Source organism: Neopelma chrysocephalum, unplaced genomic scaffold (genome assembly GCF_003984885.1).
Source record: "Neopelma chrysocephalum unplaced genomic scaffold, ASM398488v2 Primary Assembly neopelma1_73, whole genome shotgun sequence".
NCBI classification, from domain to species: domain Eukaryota; kingdom Metazoa; phylum Chordata; class Aves; order Passeriformes; family Pipridae; genus Neopelma; species Neopelma chrysocephalum.
This window is the reverse complement of record NW_020897733.1, coordinates 973,538-989,675: the sequence shown is the minus strand read 5'-3', so window position 1 is coordinate 989,675 and position 16,138 is coordinate 973,538. Positions and strand designations below refer to the sequence as shown.

Genomic DNA, 16,138 nt, shown 5'->3' with positions numbered 1-16,138 from the left:
ACAACCAACCAACCTAAACATACGCAATCCTAAGAGGGGCAGGGAGGTGGGGAGTGGAGGAAGCAACAAAAGCAGACAAAACCGTATTAAAAGATCAGGTAAAACATCATCCCAGTTAGAAAAGAAAACAAAAGCAGTCCAAGAGACACATCAGTCCCAGCAACAAAAGCCTACATCCTGCATGACTGAATAGGGAAGTTAGGGAGCAAATCTGAGAGATCAGCTTTTAAAAACAGAAAGCTTGCCTAATGAGAACAGAAGAGATTATAAAACAGATGGTAGGTCAAAAGTAAACAGTAAATAAAGAACTTAATATGTTTGGGTAGCACCTTGCAAAGTTATTCAACTACATCAAAAGCAGGAAACCAACTAGAAAAACCAGACCAAGATGAAAAAGGGACAGAGCACCAATGCTGAGAAGCTCAGTGGAACACTCTGTTCCCAGTCTTTACTGGTGAAGCAACTGGGGAGACACTCACACCTTATCTTTATGGTATATAGGTCAGAGGGACAAGGTCAACTTGAACTAAGTACAAAGGAATCATGAGGCTGAATGGACAAGTCAGACATGGTTCACCTGGGCCAGCACAGGACAGCTCCAAACCTGACAATGAAGAACTGCTGGGCAACAGGTTGGCAATGTAACTCCAGGGCACATTAAAGACCCTAAAGGGACTGGCACTACAGAAAAGCAAATGCAACTTCCATCCCTGCAAAGTGGCAGTGGATCTGATTGCTGTACACAGATAACCAGTCTGTTGCAAAGAGCACGCACACCTTCTGCGAGAGAAAATCCTACCAAGACCACAACACTTCCCCTCCCTCATGCTGGTGCCAACTTACAAATTCCTCTGAATTTGGGGACTGAGCTGTTGGAGCCATTGAATATCTGGGTTGAACACCATATAATCTTGTGGAAGTGATCACTCAGGATTATTTGGAAAAAAAATTGTAAATGTAATCTTCAGCCACCCAAAAGAGGCTCAAGACTTTCTATGACAACCTGCACATGCTTCTGCTACATATTGCAGGCTCCTTCACCGTCTCAAAATGACAATGCAAAGGTTTGTTGTGCATTGCAATGTTTGCAACTACGTGCTTAAAAGCACTGTGATGCACCCACATGAACTCAACGAGGGGGAAAAAAAAATCCCATAACCCTGTTTAGCCTTATACAGCAGCCTGTAAGCTTTGTTCTGATGACTGGGGAATTGGATGTAGGGCAAACAATTGGCAATGCTGCTAACAGCAGATTCACGAAAGAAAGTCTGTCATTATGTGATTATTTTTTCTTCCATAGCTTCTGGATGTACTTGTAGGCACCAATCTACCTGCTGATGGTGCTAAAAGCTGAAAAAAGTCACTGAGGTGAGTCTGGGGGGAAAAAAAAATCAGGTTGAAGCTCAAGTATTTCTCTCTACTGTCATTAATAATGGCTGGTTGCAAGGGTCCCATCTCTCCCCAGACCACATGGGAAGATCCAATCCCTTAAGCCAGCTCTGGCATTTAGCGTGCTAAAAGACTCAGCAAAAAAAGTCTTAAAACTCAGCAAAAAAATAACCTAACAAAAAGCAGCAGAGTATCTGCTGCTGACTTATCAAGCAGAAACAGCACCGCCAGCATACACTGATCAATGCAAGTAGTACAAGTGAGGGTGTGGGGCACACATACGAGGATGTTTTGTTTGCCATGGACGTGCAGTCGCATCCAAAAGTTGCATTTAACTCACATTACTTCCCCAAACAAGCAGAGTACAGTCACAGCATTCATTATGCCTGCAATAGATTTGGTATGTGAGTGAAGTCAGGTTGTGAAACTGCACTCCAGTTCTCTAATGTCATTCAAGTGGCTTGCAGGACACAAATATGCTGCATAAGATAGTCAGCTATTCAACACTAACAAAACTAAAGCAAAACAAAATGCTGGAAGACCTAGAATTAATCTCAAGCAAAGCGACTACAATGTTTCCACAACAAAGCTTACACATTTCTTTCTAAAACTAAATATTCTCTCCAACACCACATGAGATTCAAACAGTTTCATAACTATGTATAGAACACCTTCAGTAAGATCCCTTCAAATGTCAAAACTGAATTTCAAAAACCATCTCAGACTGGAAACTCTGGAAAATAACCAGGGTGAATTTTAATTTTGATGCATTAAAATCTAGGTGTTCATGTTTTGTGTCGTTTTTTCTTCACTAGAAATCATTTTATGAAAGCGAAAAGCTAACCACATCTTCCAATTAACCTTGAAAACTACCCATTTCTGAAGCTAACACAAAATTACAACTGCATTGCACACCAGCAAAATTATATATATAGCCTTTCCAAAGTAGTACCAGGAGTTCTCTGAAAATACTGTATCCTACAACTATGTCACAAAAATGTACAGTATAAATGTGCTAGTTTTGTTCAAGATACTTATTTGGTATACTACCCCAAAAACTCCAACAGCTCACCACTTATGAGCAGATCCCACACAACCATAACTGACATAAATCACTGACCTAAAGAGGAATATTATTTTATTGCTATTAGATCTGTACATTAGTTAATCAATGAACTTTCTAAAGGTCAAACCAATGAAGATATATCTTTATTCCAAAAGACTAAAGATTCAACCTTCCTACTGCCTACATATTTTTAAAATCAACACACATAATGGTACATGGCTTTTAAAGGACTACCAAAAAGGCCATAAATCCCTTGAAAACAACCGAGAGGTCCAAGTTGTTCCTTTCTGGATTTCTCACAGCAACACTTCAAGGTGCCAGGTCTCCTATTTTCACCCCTTCCAAGGCAGAAGAATTCAACTGCTGTCTCGCTCCCCCACCAGACTCCAGGCTGCAACTTCTGTTTACCAGATCTGACAGCTGGAGGTTGGCACCCATTTTTCTTTCAGTAAACTGGGACAGGTCGGTCTGCACTGTGATCAGCAAACTTTACTGAAAACTAAAGGATGGATTTACACACTTGACCTTGCTCAGGTAGAGCCACTGGCACAGCATCCACAGCACTCAGCTCTGTGCCAGACCACACATGAGGTGGTGGCACGTTCCACCTCATGGTGAGAGATCAAACTCCTCCCTTTGACCATCATCTCCAGTTTTACCTCCTTTAAGCTGCCACTCCTTCAATTGCATCCAAGCCCAAAACACAGGTAGCAGTGGCCATCGTTCAGCTGATGGGAGAAACCTCAACTGAGATGAGGGGGAACAGAAGGGACCATCATATAAAAACACTGATAAACAATAACCATATTACCAGCTGTAGAAGCAGTGATCACTTTGCTGGTTTGCTATTCTGGTTTAGAAAACCAAAACAAAACGACACAAACAACTCACCAAAACTCAGCTTTGCTTTAAAAGTTGTTCATATACCACAATTTCAAAACCTATCAATTTGAAGTCTTCTGACATTTCAATGTAAGCACGGAAACCCCAACTCTCCCAGACACCTCAGGGTGAGCCTGTCTTTTCAGCTCCCTGTTACTCCCTTTCATAGGAACTGTGCTCCTGAACTGCTCCATCCCTTTGCTGTCATGAATTGCTGTGCATAAAAAATCCACTTTATTAGTTGGCTGAAGTCAAGTAGTAAAGTCTCCAGTATCACTACTTCAAAAAAATTACTGCTTAACAAATACTTTGTTTGCCATTTGAATCGTCATTTCCCTGAGTTTTATTTTGGCAACGTTTCTTATTAACAGCAAAGATAGTGTGTTCAGAAAAGCAATATCTTTGTTCAACATGAATAGTTACTGAGTTATGGTTCAGTTCCAATCCAGTGAAATGCTATTTATACACACAACATTCTCCAAATTCATTACCTCCACACAGCTCCGTTATTGACCAATGTTTGCCTCTATTCATCTCCACCTCAAGAAAGCCATAAATCTTACTCAAACCAAAAAGAGTGGAAAGAATGGTAGAAGTTTCTCTGTCAAAGCAAAACAATTAATTAGAGAAACCCCCATACTTACTAAGTTAGCAATCCTGCTAGACCTAACCAGGTCAGACAGCACCAATGTGGGCATCTCCGAACTCACACTGCAACAAGTAATCTGGTAAAAAGTAAATAACTTTCTACCAGAAACTACCTACAGAGAGTTCATCTAACAGTCCTTAGAGATAATAAACTTCATCTATCATGACTATTCTCCAATAATAATCTTTCTTATGAAAGAAAAGCATCAGTGTCCCTCTCAGCTATTGTTCTGATCCTCTAAAGCAGCTCAGCTCTTCTCATCTTCCTTTGCAAGCTGATCTCACACTTCCAAGCACTCTGGCTGCCCTGCTCTACAAACACAAAATGTCTTTCTCCTGAGAGCAGCAGAACCATAAAGTTTTACAAGTAAGCTCTCAGCCACTCTCTTGTAAAATTGTATTTAATACTTTTCTGTTCTTACTGAGAATTACTCTTTAAAACAGCCACTTGCCCTTTACATATCTATAGCATAATGAAGGCTAAGTAATAACTGACAGTCAATTGGTAATACCAGGAAACCATTAAGGAGAGAAACAAAAACTTCTAACTTACAAAATCAGTTTTTATTTACTCCTGAAGTACATGAAATTGCTCTATAAAATATTGATTGCCATCCCAGTTCTAACAGCATAGTCCCTGAAGTATTTCAATCATTCCTGCATAGTAGGAATGATTGGATACTTGGATCTTCCTCCCAACTTTGCCTCACTAAAATTTCATTATAATCTACCCACTGCTGTGGAGTGGGTGGGGTGTTGGGGAGCCTTACTGGTAAAAGACACCACTTCTGGCTCCAGACATCCAAACTGCAATGTCCGGAAGACTAGAAAAATACTTAGGGAAGTATCATTATACCATCACTGCTTGTACCTTTCTTGCCACCCTACCTTCTCTTTCTGGTCATCTCCACTTCCAACACTCAGTAAATCAAGAGATCTCGTCTCTCTGCAGAGCCACAGTTTTCTGGCTCTAGCAGGGCAGGGAATATGTAACCATAACCCCCCCTCAGTTCTAAAGTGTCCATAAAAAATGGTGTTCATGTGACTCAAACAGAAACACTTACGAGAAACATCTTCTAGAGCAGAAACACTTACGCAATATGATTTTTGTAAGGTCTTGTCTTCAACTTGTGCTAGCAAACTTAAAACTGTCTAAACTATTCTGAAAGCAAGGATTCACTGAACAGTAGCCTAAAAATATGAAGGAGGATACCGTGACTATGAGAACCCAAACTGAAAAAAACTATTCTGGAGAAAAAAAAAAATCATTGAAAATTCTGTGACTTAATTGAGAAGCAACAATAGCCTTTAAAGGATTCAAGCTAATGTGAATACAACTGTGATTCATTTCAGATATAATGGATTAGTTAAAAAAAAAAGGGAAGTGTATGCCTCCCAGTTGCCAATTTAGGCAAAAATATCCTGAGCTGAGTCTGGAGAGTTTCCTGGCAGGGTGATCCAGTCAAGGGAAAGAACAATCGCAACAACAGCCAATTTCTCTCACTACTAACTTGACAAAGAGAAGTAGGTTGAGGTGCCTTATTTTTTTTTCAGTAAGAACATAAGGTACAGAGATTGAGGATCTCATCCACACTTGTCCACCATAATCACATGGTCGGGAACAAAACAAGTCTTCCAAACATCACTGCAGTGATTCATCCTTCAAGTCCCACTTGACTCCTCTAATAACTTGCATACAGAGAAGTTGGACAGAACCTGCAAAACCCCAGAAACACTCAGAAGTTCAACAGCCATTCAAGTTTTTTATGTAAGATTGTCTCTTTCTTTTTTGACTACTCCAATCAAAAATAAATAGAGGCCTTATCTGTGGAACCATCTGAACACTGCTGATCTCTCTGCAATGGCCTCTTCCAAGAAATTTCTGGCAACTCCAAACCCCTAAAATTTAGTGCCAAGATGTCAGAGACCACTCTGAACTGCTCTAGTTTTCTCCTCTAAAGCAATTTCATTAAACATTCTACATAAAATGACAATCAAGAAAGCATATTATGCTTACATTGCCTAATTTTGGGATGTATGTCTGTGATCCACACAATTAGATGACTACCAGTCAGAGCAAGAGTAAGAATCTCTCATTGTAGCAGCAGAGTGCTCATTACCTTCCTCTATCTTCATCTACCTTGTCTAGTGTAAATAGCTTCAGCTCAGGACAAGTAAGACTCATCTGCTGCTGACATCTTGACACACTTAAAAAAGAAGAAAACATATTTAAATTAGCAGAATGGCAGAGGGTAGTAGGTAGTCTTTGAGTAGGTTATTCCAAGCCATCAATATTACATATGTAAAGAAACTTAACATTCTTGAAATCGTCCAAAAGGAAAAAAAAAACAAAACAAAAAAGCTGCCAGCACCAAATAACCTGAAGGACAGATTTCATATTCTCCCAAAAAGAGATACTGCTTGGAGCTACTTTTTGCAGTGGCTTAGATTTCTATGTTAAAAGCCCAAGCTGTCCAAGCACAGCAAACTGCAATAATTCATCCCTGCAGTAAAAAGAGACTGCAATTGTAAGGGTACACAGGAATACTTGTTTCACTTCAATCTTTTTCCTGTGAATTAAGGAAAAGGTAATTTGTGGTCTATTTATGTTTCTTTGTAATACTTCATTTTTAATGCTTGGTTTTATCCAGCATTCCTTCCAAAAGAACAGCACCAATCTTTCTTCCTTGCATGTTTAGCCCCAGTATTTTACAGGAATTCTGATATTATGGTGATATTATCTTATCCCACATAAGATTTCTGATTTCTGCCATGTGCCTCTTCTCTACCTCATCAATTTTAATTGAACTGAACCAGAACCAGAATCCTGTTCCTATTTCTTAAGAAAGAGTGAGTCTAATTACTACAACTTCACATTCTATCAGAATCTTAATAGGGATTGGTTTTAATATTACATTTCCATTTGGATGTTCATTTGCTTCTTCAGAGTTTGGATAAGTGCTTGTACAACACTGCACGGAAAGAACTTGCCTTCTATTGCTTGGTTTGCAGTTTTTCTTCTGGGCCAGTGCCTTGCTGAAGCTTTGTTCCCCTCATGCTTAAGAGACAGTTCATTTGCAACTACTCACCTCCCTTCAGGCACTGCAGCACTCTTTGAAGAGGGCTTCTTCCTTCACTATACCTTTTCTGTGGGTTTTTCAACCACTTGCTCTGCCTCCAGCACTCCCTCTGCAGAAACACTACTTAGAGAAGGTTGGTGCAACACTTTCATTGCCTGCTTAATGTGATGGTCAAAGTACTGAGGACTACAAAAATATTTTTTCCTCCTTATAAAGCTTACAAGGGATGTCTCTCTAGCACACCATCTTCCCCAAAAGTCAATCTTTTAGCATGTTTATTTATACAGAAAAGAACTGCTTTGCAAACTTGCCATTCTTTGGCAGCTGAACTTATCCTTGTACTCACTCACCGAGTAAGAAAAATTGGGTGTGGCAGTCAATCCTTATATTCTTTCAGTCTCCTGGAAAAAGGGGCTGAAAGCAACCAGATTTACTTACTTGGCCCACACTGCTGTCCATCAGTGGAGGATCACACTGTTTTTCCTTAATACACTTGAAACTCATGAACTCTGGAGCTTCACCCACACAATTCCTATCTCTGTACGAAGTGCCACATGGAAAACAAGGGAAGTGTTTTATGCCTATGGCTCATCTACTACAATTACTACAGCCCCTTTTGGCAAGGCCCAACCTTGCCAAAAACGCCACAGAGTTCAAGCTAATGGAAAGAAAGGTATAAAAATTACATTTTATATACCATTAAGGATTGTGAGAACTCACTCTTTATAAGACAGAAAGACAAGTGCTCCGGGAAGACGTACAGATCTCTGTATGGCTGCTGTCCCAGTGACCTTGCCACAACTCCGTGGAGCTGTTCTGCATTCCATAAGATGTCATTCTCCTGAAATTAGCACTTTAATAACCCTGGCTGCAATACTCAGTGTGGCAAAGCAATATCCACGCACTCACAACAAGCACTGCCTTCCAGGAAGCTATCAAAGCCCAGCCAGATTATAAAAACGTAAGGCATATCCTGTAAGGCCTAGACACAATCTAGGGGACAGCAGTTCTGAAGACATGTGACAAACACAAAAAAAAAAAAAAATCTCACCAAAGACATGTTTCTGGCCAATGAAGCAGGGAGGTATCCCACTTAAGTAATGGAGCCTTTACATTGATCCCTTTTGCCAACACCCCAGTTATGAAAATGAAGGGCTTTTTAAAAGGTTATAAAAGTAGCTCAGGAAAGATGCTGACTGTTGTTTACAATGCTGGACTGACAAACACCACAGCTTTTGGTCAGTCAGCATATACCACAGCACTATCAAACAGTAAGGAAATGCAGCACTGGACCAACTTAACAGCCACATTCCATTTGAGGGCTATTGCACTCCCCAACATGCTTTGTTATCAAGGACATGTTTTTGAGAATGTGTTGATTAACTGCAGTAGAGCTGCCCCATCCTGTTATTTAAATGTAAACTTTGCAATGCTAAACTGCATACCAATATAATATCCCACTCCATAGGAGCATAAACATCAAAAAAAGGTCAAGTATTTTCATAATGCTTTGCTAATGAGGGTCAGGGCCTGACCGGACTTGTTTTGGCCTCCAGCCTAGCAACAGTTTCTGTATTGGCCAAACTCTGATTAGTGTACTATTATTTTTAAATAATTTGCATATTTCCTGCCTTCCATGGAAACTCTTGCCACATAATCCACCAGTATATGGCTCAAACAACTAACACTTCTTCTGAAGACAATAATTTGATGCTATGGAAAACCTGCAGTTAACTCTAAACAAGTACTAATGTAAAAACAGACAGACTGACATACTGAGCTTGCTCCATTAATTGTCACAGGAGTCTTGGAGAACCAAAAACTATGGACTAGATAAATGTATTTCATTGAGTGGTCACAGTCTAGATCTGTAAACTAAGCAAACTGAGTTGGCAGGGTTCCAAACTTGTTTCCTGGTTACCTCTTAACTGTCAACAACAAAAAAGTGCCAACATTAAATTTCTCAGTTTAGTATTCAATTCTAGATACCATTACAATTGTAAAGGTGTCCTAAGAGACAACATCATTCAACTCACAGCTAAAGAGGAGGCAGAACTGCACACTCTTTGAGCAACTCAAAATATTGGCATTCTTAAATCATTAACCCTTCAACAATTTCTAGCAATGAATATTAAAGTTAGTGCACATGTGAAGTAAACCAAATCTAGACACAAAACATTTTTCTCACAGGCAGACAGGTTAAAGTCAAAAACAATGTCAAAATTTGAATGGAAATCTTTATTTGGAAGATAAAGTACAAGATAGAGTAAAAGAAAATATGACAAACTAGACGAATGTAACTAAACCAAAGGAGGCAATAAAAATGAATGACCAGACTGATGGCACAGGGAGAGGTGGTTACTGACTCCTTCTCACCCTACAAGGGGTATGAGAACAATTACCTTCCGCAGAACCAGTACTGCAGAGAATCAGAGCATTTATTATAACTTTGTGGTGACTGCTTTTAGCTGAACAAACTAAACCAGCATCCATCCTTAAGACTGTTAGTAATGTGATCTCCTGGACTAACAGAAACTACCTCATTTAGACATAAGAACAGACAACTAAAATAAGCTTATTAAGGAAAAAGCCCTCAAATTACAGTTAACCTAATCTGGAGTTTAACATGGCATTATTTTCTCCATTCACCAATCATATCAGAAAATAAACGTACTGGCAAAGGCAAGTTCTTTCTGAAGCTATGCAACTTTATCCCTTTTCCCCTTCTGCTGCACCAAGATACATTCACCAGTCCTGCTTTCAAATATGCTGGGAATTCCCTGCTGAGCACTGCCAACGCCAGCCAAAATACACATTTTCTACTGCACTGTATTTTAAAAGCGCCTGCCACAGAATGCCACTCTGAAAAAACCACCACTTCATATTCCAACATTTAACATTCAACAGTAAAGACCCTGCTAAGTCAGAAGAAAATACTAAAGCTTATACAAATGTGCATAATGTACACATGAAATCCAGAATAAAGTCAGACACAGAGACATGAAAGAACACTTCCCTGTCTGTGTGTTTCCTTGCTCTGTTTTTTGTTTTGCGACTGGTGTTGATCTTTAGCCATGACCAAGCAATCATTATAGCTGTTGTGTAATGTTCAAGTGTGACAATAAATACAAATTATTGCACAGAGTCTGCCACACAACAGTGTAAGTCTCCACCGCCACACAACCAACTCCTGCAGAGAAACAACAAAAATTTCAATTTCTGGCATCAAGACTAGTAATGTCAATAGGTATAGCTCAACTCTGAGTAGGAACTGCAGAGGAAGTTGAGAACATTGTTGGGTTTTTAAAGACAATATGAAATTCATACTTTGGTAAGCTTCCAGGCAAAGTTTCACAAAAATGCTTGTAAAGAAACATACAGTAAAGCAAGCAAGGGGTCAAGCACAAGGTTCCAACTTTAAACATTACAGTAAGTTGTAGAGACTAAAACAGGAAGTCGGGCAGCAGCCAAGAAACAAGAAATTGAGAAAAGCATGAAATCCTATCAACTGCAAGCCATAACATTTTTATTTACATGTACGTGTAAGCATATGTACACATCTACAGAGAAGCCTAGTCTTTCTTCAATGCTTAAAAGAAAGCATCAGACAACTAATATTGTGGAAAAAAATCAGCTTTGGGCTGTACAGAAGATTTTAAGCTATTTCTGTCTAAACTACCAGCAATTCATTACCACTATTACCAACATATTATCAAGACACAGTAAGGAAAAAAATTGGGTGGCTAGTAACAAACCCTAGAACCATTTCTTTACTACAGGGTCAAGTTACACTCACTTTGAGCAGAATCACAACTTTCTCTGAGAGTGTCAAAACTAACAGGCACAAGACTAGCTAACTGTATTTTTAAACTGCATCGAATTGAAATGTTTCCAAACTCAAATAACAAAATATTAAGCTAGTGTAGAACTGCTACCCCATATTGTTCCAGATTATGTACATTAACAGATCTCAGACCTGAAAACACAATTAAATACAAAGGTCAGGGACATGATCATGGCAGCATATCAGTATCTCTGTCCTGTAGTCAAACACACAGTTGCTGCAAAATACTACAAATCATCAAGAAAGAAAGGAATCGGTAAATTTCCAAGCTAAGTCTTTAAGAAAACTGGTTATCACCTAGAAAATATTTTAATCCAGAGGCCTTCAATCACAGAAGATGGTCAAGCCATGCAGATTATTCCTGTGACAAAGAACGTGGTAGCCAGCAACACTTCCACACGTGCACAGGGCTGTCAGCTTCCCTGGAGCACCAGATCCACCACAAGAATGCAGGCCAGCTACAGACACCACCATGCCTCTGGCACATCCCCCTGCCAGACCAGAGGGATATGAGCAAGCCATCATCCAGGCATTTGATGTAAGGCATTAGTGGTAAACATCTTTCCCAAGAGCTGCTTAGCCAGATGGGGAGCAGGGCACAGGCCACATTAGCCATTCCAGCTGCAAACTCTTGTTCTCGGCTGCCAAGTACCAGATGATGGGAGCAGAACAAACAACTCCCCCTTCAAACTGTATCAAGTACAGGTGGTCACCACTAAATTAATCCTGCTCACTAGCAGGCAACCTTCAGCAAGGGACTATAAAAAGCAAACAACTGGCAAAAGAGCCTGCTGGATTGCCAGACAATGTCTTCCCCACAGAGACGTTGACACTAAAGCAGGCAAGCTGAAGAGCTTGAGGCAGACACTGTGCAGGATCAAAAACTCAGGTGATTTCTGTGTGCCAAGGGAAATCTTTACAGTGAGCAGAGATGTGAGATTCTTTAAGAAAAAAGTCCTCCTCATTCCCCACAGCACAGCTTCAACTGAACTCCACACATTTACCCTTCCCATCTTGTCACAACTTTCTTGCACTTCCACTCAAACACTTTCCTACTAAAAGAAAAACAATAGTGAGTCCCTTCACAGTGGGGGCAGTCCTTTTCCACCTCCACAGCGGAAGGCAGGACATGATATTGTTTCCACTGATCATGGTGGCACAGGGTGTACTGCACAAGACCAAATGAGAAAGCAAATAAAGATATGCAAGTTACTTGTCAGAAAGGTAAGAAACATAGGAAAAATAGGCTCCTCAGTTTTCCTTCTCCCTAAATGAGTGGGCTAAAATGTTTTTACAACTCTTCCTCTTACAATTAATTTCTATGGATACTTCTAGAAAATCTGCTCCTGAACAACTGCAGTGTTCAGTAACTTTACTCATTAAATGGAGTTTCAAAAACAGTGTCTAAATGACACTTTGTCTGGATCAGCAGTTTTCTATCAGTGTCCACACCTCCAGGATAATTTCTTCATCCCTTTGGCACATGTAGTTTGAGAGCTATCACACTGGTAGAAACAAAGCATATGCCCTTCAGAACACACCCCATGAAGAAGGGAAAGGGTGCCTTAGACAGCAACTCAAAGTGAAGTGAAATTACAGGCAGGAGAAAGTTCTTCAATTAAAGAGTGACAGAACAAAATGTCAACAGATCAATGGAGCCTGTAAGAGGAGAGAAAGCCCATGGCTGGAAGGACTTGCTGAGCCTACTCTCACCAAAACACTGCTGGAGAGACTCAGTATCTTCCAGCTATCTTCTTTTGACTCCATGAGTCACCTTCTCCAACCCAACAGCTCCCTCGCAACACCCGCGACCAACACCCCATTCTCTGTGCTTTAGGAACTGCAGGGATAGGAAAATGACAACTATTTCATCCATGTATGGGCTGTCTTAAGTCCAAAACCTGCACTCTCTCAAAACAGGCATCTCCACTTGTTCCTAATAACTGCCTTGGATTTCCTGCCCTGACGCTGTCCTCATCTTGGCATCAAAAAGTTAGAAAAATCTGGAGGTGTCACAAGCAGGTTTTGTTCTAAAGACAACGCGCCAGAACCCCTCGTCCAAGTGATTCAGCCACCTGCTTTTCTTTGATCGTGCCCAGTTTCATTGTTCAAAGACCTGCAAGGAACATGAGTCATGTTTGTGTCAAGATACCTGCTCACAGGTCTTTCATCCTCCCTGTAATTAATGTAATTAAAAAAGAAATTCTAAAATTCACATACAAACCCTTATTTTAGACTACTACTCTTAGAACAGATGTTTCAGTCCATGGGCAAAACCTCCTTTTAAAAGCATTCAAGGCAGAAATCTACAATACACATTCACTAAAAAATGCCAGTTCTCATTCAGGTTTTTTTTGCTGTACAGGATGAAGCTCAGCTTCAAAGTCAACATCCTATCTTTGTGAGCTACCCAGTTATCGATAAGACTGCCTGCAAATCTTATGAATGCTAGAAATCAGGCTGCCTCTGAACACGTAGCAAGAGCAATTTATTCACCGACCTAGAATTTTACATGCAATACTAAACAACTTTTTCAAAGTTGCTTCCCCAACTGCACAAACATAATCAGCTCACAAGGCTGCTGAAAGCAGCAGTTCTGCCATCTGTCTGCTTATTCCCACCTCACACTTGCACGGGCACAAGTGTTTGTGAAGCCATGCAACGATCTAGAGAGAACCAAACTCTGAAAAGTAACCAGGGAAAAATATAAAATTATCATCAGATCAACTGTGCACGCTGGCACGGGCCTGGGAATAAGCAAAAGTGACATTACTAATTTTAAATGGCAGTGCCATTTTCAGAAGTCCATTGATGCAGCAACTTTTCACCAAGTCTAGAAACTAAATCTTAAGAACACTTAAGCACACATATGAATTTCAGAAAAATTCAAACAATTCTACTTGATTTGCTATTGTGTTCTTGTTAAAGTAAGAAGTGGGAGGGTAAAAAAGTGATCTATTGCTTACTAAGAGAAATAAAAGTGCTTAATGGAAAACATTTCTGTGCCTAGATCTTCACCCCTGCCTCAGTTTCCTCCACTAATAAAACAGAGACAGTAGCACTAATCTGTTCAACTAAACATTCTGCAATACAAATAAACAACATAACACCAAGGTAATATTGTTACAGAGAAACACAGACAGAATTCAACTCTCTTACAGCAACAAAAGAGTGAAACGGCACAAAGCTGATGTTGCAACCTATAGTGGTCTGGGATGGAGAACAGACACAGGACAACGCACAGCAAAATGGCTACTCAGAGCAGCAGTTCCTAAACAGTTGGTATCTACAAAAGGACAGACATGGATTTGCAAAAGACCTGGGTAAAGAAACTCACAGTGGAGTCTCCCTGCCCTCCTTTCATTATTGGTACTCTGATGAAATCACATGGGAGTTATGAAGAGCATATAGGGAAGACTTGCTGGGGTGGCAGGTTAAGTAGGAATCCACAGAGCTGGGTTGTCATGACAGCAGCTGAAAGTATGCAAGAGATGTATAGATCCTGGGTGTTAGAACAGCAAGGACTACAAATAAGATCATTAATACATCACATTTTTAAACACCAAGAAGCATACACTACATCTCATTAATGAAACACAGACTACATGATAACCATTTGCATTGGTGAGGGTGCACGAGGGTCTAGGACATACACAAAACATCGTATTCATAAAGTACTGATAAAGCACAGGTTCTCACAGACTCAGTAGTCATGCTATACATAAGAGGAAAGAAGTGACATGCACTTTGGTGGACCAATGCACTCGAGTCTCAGCTGGAGCTTGGAAACTCACCACATGAGCTCCATCCCATTTAAAAGCAAAGTAAAACAGCGGAAACTCAATTTCCACAACCCTTTAGGTTAACTTTGCACTCAAACGGACTTGGAACATGCAGCGACTCAGTAACTCATCCCAGCTGAGAGGAAGTAACTTCCCGTCAGAGAGAAGTTACTCCCTGAAGTGTCTGAACTCTGTCTGCAGCAGCACGCCCGGCTCCCCGGCGCAGGCAGGCTGCAGGTGCTGACATGCCGGGCACCGCCATCCTGGCGGGTCACCTCCGAAGGCAGTGGGGCACAAACACTGAACAAGAGTGGCCAGGGATGGGAATGAAACAGGCCCTTGGTGGACACTCTTGCAAGGAAGCTTGGGAGGCAGAGGGAGGATGGGAGTAACAGGTGTTTATGTGATCTATTCAAAACTCCGGGAATTTGATGTGGTGGATTACTCAGGGACTCAGGGATGTCTAACATTGGGTGATCTTCAGGAGTCGCTACAAAGCAAGGACTCTGCACAGTTTGAGACCAAAGTAGCCTTTACGAGTGCCTGGCACAGGGAATGTACAAGTACACCAGTGCTCACAAATCCGGGATTCGCACGACAGGGCTCTTACACTGTACTCACCATCCAGCACTGGTGAAGGAGAGGCCCGCACTCATGCAGAACACATGGACAGCGAGAGGCTGACTAGTGAAGGGGTCCCAGTAAGGACTACTGGTGAAACAGGCGGGGAGCGGGCGACTCGGGCGCTACCGAACAGAGCCCGGGAGCGGGGAGCGGGCGCTGCCCGCGGGACGCGGCGGCCGGAGGTGGCCGCGGAGCCCGGAGCGCGGCACAAAGGCGGCTGCTCGGAGCAGGGCGCTGCCGGGTCAGGGATCACGGGGGGCAGATGCCACCAGCATGCCGGGCCGAGAGGGGCCGGGCAGGGGTCACGGAGCGGGCGGGCAGCGCGGAGCTCCCCGGGGCGAGCCGGGCGCGGGAGGGCAGCGCGGCTCCGGGGAGCGGGGGCGCCCGCGGGCCGGGCCGCGGGACAGGCGCGGGGCCAGGCGAGGACAGCGGCCGGGCGGCAGCAGCGGGGAAGGTGCCGGGCGGGAGGCGGGAGCCGGCGGGGAGGGAGGGAGAGAGGGGAGGGCGCCCGGCCGGGGGGAGCCGGGCGGGACGGGCGCGCACGAGGCGCCCACGCGGGCGGTCGCGGCGATACTCACTATGGGTCGTTGGTGAAGCGGGGGCTCCGCGGGGGCTGGTATCCGTACAGGTGACAGTAGAGCACATCGAAGCAGAAGCAGCACATCTCGGCCGACACCACCATCTTCCTGCAGCCGGGCCCGCCGGAGCCGGGGGAGGCGAGCAGCGAGGCGGACGGCGGGGAGAGGCCGGCGGGGCCCCCGCCGCAGCTGGGCGGCAGCGGCGGGGACAGGGCGCAGCCGGCGGCGCCCCCCGCCAGCCCCCC

General features: G+C 42.5%; 1 protein-coding gene across 2 annotated transcripts in view; it reads right to left on the bottom strand.

Moving 5' to 3' along the window:
• AMMECR1 (Alport syndrome, mental retardation, midface hypoplasia and elliptocytosis chromosomal region gene 1) overlaps positions 1 to 16,052 on the bottom strand; it is a 71,190-nt gene extending 55,138 nt beyond the window's left edge. For both annotated transcript variants that reach the window (XM_027687111.1, XM_027687112.1), the window contains exon 1: positions 15,894 to 16,052. In XM_027687111.1, coding sequence (XP_027542912.1) covers positions 15,894 to 15,997 — 104 coding nt within the window. In that variant the 5' untranslated portion in view covers positions 15,998 to 16,052. The remainder of the gene's footprint in view (positions 1 to 15,893) is intronic.
• Between the last annotated feature and the right edge of the window lie 86 nt (positions 16,053 to 16,138).